General features: G+C 39.1%; 1 protein-coding gene across 1 annotated transcript; it reads left to right on the top strand.

Moving 5' to 3' along the window:
• Nucleotides 1-1,698: 1,698 nt before the first annotated feature.
• Nucleotides 1,699-9,246, top strand: IL17A (interleukin 17A). The gene is made up of 3 exons (XM_041744853.1): nucleotides 1,699-1,725; nucleotides 7,592-7,794; nucleotides 9,009-9,246. Exons 1-3 carry the CDS (start codon nucleotides 1,699-1,701, stop codon nucleotides 9,244-9,246), a joined length of 468 nt encoding a protein of 155 aa, XP_041600787.1.
• Nucleotides 9,247-9,740: the final 494 nt, after the last annotated feature.

The raw sequence follows: 9,740 nt of genomic DNA, 5'->3' as shown, positions 1-9,740 counted from the left end.
TCAGGCTTCCTGCAGGGAGCCTGCTTCTCCCTCTTTGTCTCTGCCTCTCTCTGTGTGTCTCTCATGAATAAATAAATAAGAATCTTTAAAAAATAAAAATAAATAAAACTCAAGAGGATACACTACAGTTATTTCCTCTCTCTATTAGATCAAAATCAAGAGAAAAGGGGATGCCTGGGTGGCTCAGCAGTTGAGCAACTGCCTTTAGCTTGGGGCATGATCCCAGAGTTCTGGGATGGAGTATGATCCCAGAGTGGGCTCTGGGATGCAGTGGGCTCCCTGCATGAAGCCTGCTTCTCCCTCTGCCTATGTCTCTCTCTCTCTCTCTCTCTCTCTCTCTCTCTCTCTCTCTCTTTCTGTGTATCTCCTATATAAATAATTTTAAAAAAAATTAAAAATACCCTCCAGTTCCATCCACGTCGAAGCAAATGGTGGTTATTTCTCATTTCTAATGGCTGAGTAATACTCCATTGTATACATAAACCACATCTTCTTTATCCATTGGAACTGGAAGGAATTATGCTGAGTGAAATAAGTCAATCAGAGAAGGACAAACATTATATGGTCTCATTCATTTGGGGAATATAAAAAATAGTGAAAGGGAATAAAGGGGAAAGGAGAAAAAATAAGTGGGAAATATCAGAAAGGGAGACAGAACTCCTAACTCTGGAAAACGAACAAGGGGTGGTGGAAGGGGAGGTGGGGGGGGGGTGACTGGGTGATGGGCACTGAGGTGGGCACTTGACGGGATGAGCACTGGGTGTTATTCTATATGCTGGCAAATTGAACACCAATAAAAAATAAATTTATACAAAAATTTTTAAAATTTTTAAAAAATTAAAAAATAAAAAAATCAAGAGAAAAGGAGTTTTGCTATTGACGTTCATGGCATTAAATAAAATGGCATGCACATCTTTGGATAGCCATAACCTCAAATGTTAACACATATTGATCACTAATGATGGCACGGGGCCTCTTCCTATACTGAGACAGACTATTGTTATTTTTTATTTAAAAAGGCTGTAGAATAGTGCACCTAGGTGGCTCAAAAGCATCTGCCTTTGGCTCAGGTCATGATCTCAGAGTTCTGGGATCGAAACCCACATCAGGCTCCCTGCTCAGTGAGGAGTCTCCTTCTCCCTCTCCTGCTCTCACTCTTGCTCTGCCTGCTTATGGTCTCTCCCTCTCAATCTCTCTCTCTTTCTGTCTCTGTCGATCCCAGGACCCCAGGATCACAACCTGAACCAAAGGCAGATGCTCAACCACTGAGCCATCTCAATTTGAGTTTGGGTGCCCCAAAAACTCACTCTATTAAAATGGAAATTGAACCTCAAGGTAATGAGGTACCCAAGGGCATGTGTAATTAATGGCAGAGCTGCAATGAACACAAAAGTGACTTTTGTCCAGTGTCCCAGGCATCCTAATTCTCAATCCTGCATTCCCCCATCTCAATAGATATTCAAACCTGAGCCAGCTACATTTTCTTCTTTACCCATCACGAAAGGAAATTTCTCTGACCTCATTTGAGGATGGAACTTTGAACTAAAATGGTGTCATCCTTGAACCCACTTCAACACGTCAACGTAAGTGACCACAGAGGAGCAAAGTCCTATAAAAACGGAGAAGATAGCGCTACACTTTGTCCATTTCGCAACAGGCACAAGCTCATCCATCTCCAGTCAATTGGGAGAAACTACAATGACTCTGGTGACAACTTCATCCATGGTGAGTCCTACACTAATATGCAATGCTTTTGTTGATTTGGACCAGATAATGTTTTTGGACTGCAGGCTTGACATTCTGGATTCTAACTATGGAGATCCAAGAATGCTGCATACACAGGATAGGAAACAAAAGCTTTGGTAGATACTTGTCATTTTATAGCATTTTCAAGAACTGATATACATCAGTTTGAAAGATGAGATTAAAACTGAAAGATAGTTAGATTAAGGCTAAACCACATGAGAAGTGTCACATGATGCTGTGCAGTGAGAAAGACTGTTTATTGAAAATCTGCTTTTCTGAGTACAAGGGACTTAATATAATTCTCCCACAGCATTTTTCTTTATTCCCTAATAAAATAGGACAGTATCCTTGAGAATTTAACTAATTGCAGCACTGATTTTCCTTTCCATTATTCTATTATTATACCACAGCCTTTTTAAAAAGGATTCATTTATTTATTTTAGAAGGGAGATGGAGGAGGGGCAAAAAGAGAGGGAGAGAATCTCCAGCAGAATCCTCAATGAACATGGAGCCCAACATAGGGTTCAATCTCAGGACGCTGAGATCATGACCTGAGCCAAAATCCAGTCAGACACTGAACCTACTGAGCCACTCAGGTGCTCCTATTATACCATAGTCTTATATGCCAAACCTACTTATTCTAATAGATACACATGTAACTATGGTTTAGAGTAAAGTATCTTTATTTTTTGTATATTTTTATTGGGGTTTGATTTGCCAAATATAGCATAGAACCCAGTGCTCATCCTGCCAAGTGCCCCCCTCAGTGCCTGTCACCCCGTCACCCTATCCCCCCGCCCACCTCCCCTTCCTCTACCCCTTGTTCATTTCCCAGAGTTAGGAGTCTCTCATGTTCTGTCTCCTTCTCTGATATTTCCCACTCATTTTCTCTCCTTTCCCCTTTATTCCCTTTCCCTATTTTTTATATTCCCCCAAATGAATGAGACCATATAATGTTTGTCCTTCTCCAATTGACTTACTTCACTCAACATAATACCCTCCAGTTCCATCCATGTTGAAGCAAATGGTGGGTATTTGTCGTTTCTAATGGCTGAGTAATATTCCATTGTATACATAGACCACATCTTCTTTATCCATTCATCTTTCAATGGACACCGAGGCTCCTTCCACAGTTGCTGCTATAAACATTGGGGTGCAGGTGTCTCATCGGTCTTTCACTGCATCTGTATATCTGGGGTAAATCCCCAGCAGTGCAATTGCTGGGTCATAGGGAAGGTCTATTTTTAACTCTTTGAGGAACCTCCACACAGTTTTCCAGAGTGGCTGTACCAGTTCACATTCCAACAGTGCAAGAGGGTTCCCCTTTCTCCACATTCTCTCCAACATTTGTTGTTTCCTGTCTTGTTAATTTTCCCCATTCTCACTGGTGTGAGGTGGGATCTCATAGCGGTTTTGATTTGTATTTCCCTGACGGCAAGTGATTCTGAGCATTTTCTCATGTGCTTGTTGGCCGTGTCTATGTTTTCCTCTGTGAAATATCTGTTCATGTATTTTGCCCATTTCATGATTGGATTGTTTTGTTTCTTTGCTGTTTAGTTTAATAAGTTCTTTATAGATCTTGGAAACTAGCCCTTTATCTGATATGTCATTTGCAAATATCTTCTCCCATTCTGTAGGTTGTCTTTTAGTTTTGTTGACTGTTTCTTTTGCTGTGCAGAAGCTTTTGATCTTGATGAAGTCCCAATAATTCATTTTTGCTTTTGCTTCCCTTGCCTTCATAGATGTATCTTGCAAAAAGTTACTGTGGCCAAGTTCAAAAAGGGTGTTGCCTGTGTTCTCCTTTAGGATTCTGATGGATTCTTATCTCACATTTAGATCTTTCATCCATTCTGAGTTTATCTTTGTGTATGATATAAGAGAATGGTATAGTTTCATTCGTCTGCATGTGGGTGTCCACTTTTCCCAGCACCATTTATTGAAGAGACTGTCCTTTTTGCAGTGGATAGTTTTTCCTGCTTTGTCGAATATTAGTTGACCATAGAGTTTGAGGATCCACTTCTGGATTCTCTATTCTGTTCCATTGATCTATGTGTCTGTTTTTGTGCCAGTACCACACTGTCTTGATGATCACAGCTTTGTAGTACAACTTGAAATCTGGCATTGTGATGTCCCCAGCTATGGTTTTCTTTTTCAATACTCCCCTGGCTATTTGGGGTCTTTTCTGATTCCACAAAAATCTTAAAATGATTTGTACCAACTCTCTGAAGAAAGTTCATGGTATCTTCATAGGGACTGCATTGAACATGTAAATTGTCCTGGGAAACACTGACATTTTCACAATATTAATTCTTCCATTCCATGAGCATAGAATGTTTTCCCATCTCTTTGTGTCTCCATCAATTTCTTTCAGAAGTGCTTTGTAGTTTTTAGGGTATAGATCCTTTATCTCTTTGGGTAGGTTTATTCCTAGGTATCTTATGCTTTTGGGTGCAATTGTAAATGATATTGACTCCTTAATTTCTCTTTCTTCAGTTTCATTGTTAGTGTATGGAAATGCCACTGATTTCTGGGCTTTGATTTTGTATCCTGCCACACTGCCGAATTGCTTATGAGTTCTAGCAATCTTGGGGTGGAGTCTTTTGGGTTTTCTATGTACAGTATCATGTCATCTGCAAAGAGGGAGACTTTGACTTCTCTGACAATTTGAATGCCTTTTATTTCTTTCTGTTGCCTGACTGCTGAGGCTAGGACTTCTAGCCCTATGTTGAATAGCAGTGGTGAGAGCACTGCTATTCAACATAGTGCTAGAAGTCATGTTCCTGATCTTAGGGGAAAGGCTCCCAGTGTTTCCCCATTGAGAAGGGTATTTGCTGTGGGCTTTTTATAGATGGCTTTTAAGACGCTGAGGATTGTTCCCTCTATCCCTACACTCTGAAGAGTTTTGATCAGGAATGGATGCTGTATTTTGTCAAATGCTTTCTCTGCATCTATTGAGAGGTTCTTGTTTTTTCTCTTGTTGATATGATCTATCATGTTGATTGCTTTACAAGTGTTGAACCAGCCTTGCATCCTTGGGAGATCCTACTTGGTCATGGTGAATACTCTTCTTAATGTACTGTTGGATCCTATTGGCTAGTATCTTGTTGAGAATTTTTGCATCTGTGTTCATCAGGGATACTGGTCTATAATTCTCCTTTTTGGTGGGGTCTTTGTCTGGTTTTGGAATTAAGGTGATGCTGGCCTCATAGAACGAGTTTGGAAGTATCCCATCCCTTTCTATATGTTGGAACAGTTTTAGTAGAATAGGTATTGTTTTCTTCTTTAAACGTTTGATAGAATTCCCCTGGGAAGCCATCTGGCCCTGGACTTTGTGTTTTGGGAGGTTTTGGACGACTGCTTCAATTTTCTCCCTGGTTATTGGCCTGTTCAGGTTTTCTATTTCTTCCTGTTCCAGTTATGGTAGTTTGTGGTTTTCTAGAAATGTGTCTATTTCATCTAGATTGCCTAATTTATTGGCATATAGCTGCTCATAATATGTTTTTTAAATCGTTTGCATTTCCTTGGCATCGGTTGTGATCTCTCCTTTTTCATTCGTGATTTTATTAATTTGAGTCTTTTCTCTTTTGTTTTTTTTTTGTTTTTTTTTTAATTTTTTTTTCTCTTTTGTTTTTAATAAGGCTAGCTAATGGTTTATCTATCTTATTAATTCTTTCAAAGAACCAACTCCTGGTTTTGTTGATATGTTCTACAGTTCTAGTCTCTATTTCATTGAGTTCTGCTCGAATCTTTATTATCTCACTTCTTCTGCTGGGTGTAGGTTTTATTTGCTGTTCTTTCTCCAGTTCCTTTAGGTGCAAGGTTAGCTTGTGTATTTGAGATTTTTCCAATTTTTTGAGGGATGCTTGTATTGCCATGTATTTCCCTCTTATGACTGCTTTTGCTGTATCCCAAAGATTTTGAATGGTTCTATCTTTATTCTCATTAGTTTCCATGAATCTTTTTAATTCTTCTCTAATTTCCTGGTTGACCCTTTCATCTTTTAGTAGGATGCCCTTTAACCTCCATGTGTTTGAGTTCCTTCCAAATTTCTTCTTGATTGAGTTCAAGTTTCAAAGAATTATGGTCTGAAAATATGCAGAAGATAATCCCAATCTTTTGGTGTCAGTTGAGACCTGATTTGTGACCCAGTGTGTGGTCTATTCTGGAGAACGTTCCATGTGCACTTGAGAAGAATGTGTATTCAGTTGCTTTTGGATGTAAAGTTCTGTAAATATCTGTGAAATCCATCTGGTCTGGTGTATCATTTAAAGCTCTTGATTCTTTGGGGATATTGTGCTTAGAATATCTGTCATTTGCAGAAATAACCGTGTTGAAGTCTCCAAGTATTAGTGTATTATTATCTAAGTATGTCTTTCCTTTGGTTATTAATTGATTGATATACTTGGCAGATCCCACATTAAGGGTATAAATATTCATGATTGTTAGGTCCTCTTGTTGGATAGATCCCTTAAGTATGATATAGAGTCCCTCTTCATCTCTTACTGCAGTCTTTGGGAGAAACTTTAATTTATCTGATATAAGGATTACTACCCTTGCTTTCTTTTGAGGACCATTTGCATGGTAAATGGTTCTCCAACCTTTCATTTTCAGGCTGTAGGTGTCCTGAGGTCTAAAACGAGTCTCTTGTAGACAGCAAATAAATGGGCCTTGCTTTTTTTTATCCATTCTGAAACCCTGCATCTTTTGATGGGATCATTAAGCCCATTCACGTTCAGAGTTACTATTGAAAGATATGAATTTAGTGTCATCATAATACCTATTCAGCCCCTGTTTTTGTGGAGTATTTTTTGGGGTGTCCTCTTTCTTTTACAGAGTTCCCCCTTAATATTTCTTGAAGAGCTGGTTTGGTGGCCACATATTCTTTCAGTTTCTGCCTACCTTGGAAGCCCTTTTTTTTTAAGATTTTACTTATTTATTCATGAGAAACACAGAGAGAGAGAGACAGGCAGAGACACAGGCAGAGGGAGAAGTAGGCTCCATGCAGGAAGCCCGTCGTGGGACTTGATCTTGGGTCTCCAGGATCATGCCCTGTGCTAAAGGCGGCGCTAAACCACTGAGCAACCTGGGCTGCCCTCTTGGAAGCTCTTTATCTCTCCTTCTATTCTGAATGAGAGCCTTGCTGGAAAAAGTATTCTTGGCTGCATGTTCTTCTCATTTAGTACTCTGAATATATCCTGCTATCCCTTTCTGGCCTGCCAGTTCTCTGTGGAGAGGTCTTCTGTTAATCTAATATTTCTCGCCATATAAGCTAGGCATCTCTTGTCTCTTGCTGTTTTAAGAATTTTCTCTTTACTTTGGAATTTGCAAGTTTCACTATTAAATCGTAAGGGGGGGATCAGTTTGGGGTGGACCATCTGCCCAGCATTTCTTGCATGAATACTGATGTGACGTGACATGAATTTTCTTCAGGCCTTTCTTCTAAGGTGAGCATTTGGGTTCACATAGGACTTCAAGAATGCTAGGACAGAGATAAATGATATAGGAGGACATTTTCTCCCAGAAAACTAAAGCCATTTTAATCTAATGGCCTGACAGAGATCCATGTACTGACAGGATGATGACTTGTCATTTTTACTAAGATTACTGCCAACCAATAAAAAAGGTAACTCTCCTCAGTTGAAAGGAGAATGTTTAAGACTGGTAAACACTCCATGGTCTGTAACATTATTATATATAATTGGTCATATAACCAGTTTTTCATCTTACTGATCTGAAAATTTATTACAGACTGTACGTTCTCTATGATTAACAATACAGTGATCTGCACAATTTGTTAACAAAAACCATACATTAATTCAATCTCCTACCTCTCCTTCTCATTCAGTTCCAGTCACTGTTGCTGCTGCTGAGCCTGGTGGCTATCATAAAGGCAGGAATAGCATTCCCACAAAATCCAGGATGCCGAAATACTGAGGACAAGAACTTTCCTCAGCATGTGAAGGTCAATCTAAATATCCTTAACCGGAATACGAACTCCAGAAGGCCCTCAGATTACTACAACCGATCTACCTCACCTTGGAATCTGCAGTACGTAATGGCCCCAGATAAAAATCTCTGTGTTGTTCTATCTTTTATGCATCAGATTGACAGTTAAGTCACCTTGAGGATTATTTTACTCAAAATCATCAATCAAATCTGGAATGGCCATTGTGCAAAGCAATGATTCTCAAACTTTATTCGATAGACTTCTTTGATAGAGCATAGGACCACCTCTCCCCCATAATACCTATCCATTAGATCTCAGTGTCACCAACACTAAAAACCCACTCAAATTAATGGTGGTCATTATTCTAATATTTATGATACCCCAAATCTATTAATTTATTTTTTAAAAATAGAAATTTATCATAGAGGATTAATGCTTGAATTCTCTTTACCAGACCTACCATTAAGATGATTTGTTGAAAGTAACTAGTAATTAACTGGGATTTTTGTGCCTTTTTTTGTCAGATTAGCAGTGGAATAACATAGTTTGAATCCCAGTGAAGAAAAATATCATGTTGAATATTTCCACCCCTTTTTGAGTTATATAGTCTTTATCTATATCACCAACAGACCTATTATATTTGCCATGACCTTAATACATCCAATATTTAGACCCCGTTAGGACTAAATACAAAATGGATTTTAGTGCTTTGATTTCATGCATATAAGCCTCAGTTATGTGATGACTATAGATTCACCTGACTGTGGTTTCTTCTCCTCCCATTACTAAGAACAGTTCAAATAAGTCAGTTCAAAAGTCAAAACAAGTTATTCACTCAGCTGGAGAAGAGAGGGAAGAGAAGGTTATAGAGATTCCAATCCTTCGTGTCAGATCTGGGCTTTCTCCCATGAATGTGCTTTCAGATAAAATTCCCTGCTTCAAAGACAGTCTTCAATAAATCAGATTAATGGCTCTCATAATCTTAGATGATTCCCTTGGCCTTTCTCTATTAAACAGACCCTAAGAAATTGTCCTTTGTATCAAACTGAAATTCCCTCTGCAGTCTAAGTCTATCTTATTTGGTTTGGTCTTCAAAGAAATTGGGAAAAATGGATCATTCTTTTCTGTAACATTTCATATGCTTACAACTCCAAGTTTTCCCCAAACTACTTTTTCAGACTAGCAATACTTCAAGAATTTGCAATGCCTATCATTTGTCACCCTGTGAATTTGCCTCCCTTCATTTATTCCTGTCTGATTTCCTTCCTGCTTTACCAGGTATTCACTTCCTCCCTTGCTTTTGTCTTCCTTACAGCCGCAATGAGGACCCTGAGAGATACCCCTCTGTGATCTGGGAGGCGAAGTGCCGCCACTTGGGCTGTGTCAATAATGAAGGGAACATAAACTACCACATGAACTCCGTCCCCATCCAGCAAGAGATCCTGGTTCTGCGAAGGGAGTCGCAGCACTGCCCCCACTCCTTCCGGCTAGAGAAGATGCTGGTGGCTGTGGGCTGCACCTGTGTCACCCCCATTGTTCGCCATGTGGCTTAAGAGCTTCTGATCTAATCCCAGCTCCCCAGAGCAGGCTTTCTGGGAAAGTAGACCCAGCCCCATTTCTGACTAAACTCATTAGGGTTCTTAAACTAGTTCATCCAATTGAAGTTTCAGAGGTAACATTTTTGTGCAGAGATAAAATCTGAATGAGCCTTCCCTCTCCCCAAAGATGAAAGTTTTCACTGAGTACCACTTTGCTTTATATGTGCTTTTCTAAGGGCTTTAAGTTATTTATGTATTTAATAGACCCTGAGATAACTTTGGGGCCAAAGTTTCCATTTTAATGAATTACATGCCTTATTTTGTACTTTTTTAAGACCAGATTCCAGACTTGATAATTTTATTATTTAACAGGTAAAATCTATATTTATATGAACTATTTATGGATCTATTTATGTGTCTTAGGTCTTTATAGAAAGGTGAAAGAGTGTGATTATCTGTTCTGCCTAGGGAAATCCTACAGAGAATTCAATGGCGGTTGAAAATTTCTG

The sequence above is a fragment of the Vulpes lagopus genome, chromosome 1, assembly GCF_018345385.1.
Source record: "Vulpes lagopus strain Blue_001 chromosome 1, ASM1834538v1, whole genome shotgun sequence".
In the NCBI taxonomy this organism is placed as follows: domain Eukaryota; kingdom Metazoa; phylum Chordata; class Mammalia; order Carnivora; family Canidae; genus Vulpes; species Vulpes lagopus.
This window is presented reverse-complemented; position numbering and strand designations above follow the sequence as displayed.

Excerpts from the sequence above, each read along its gene's own strand:
- IL17A (XM_041744853.1), top strand. The coding sequence starts at position 1,699 with ATGACTCTGGTGACAACTTCATCCATG. Across the intron at positions 1,726-7,591 it reads TGGTGACAACTTCATCCATG|TTCCAGTCACTGTTGCTGCT; the intron begins GTGAGTCCTACA and ends CTTCTCATTCAG. Across the intron at positions 7,795-9,008 it reads ACCTCACCTTGGAATCTGCA|CCGCAATGAGGACCCTGAGA; the intron begins GTACGTAATGGC and ends TCTTCCTTACAG.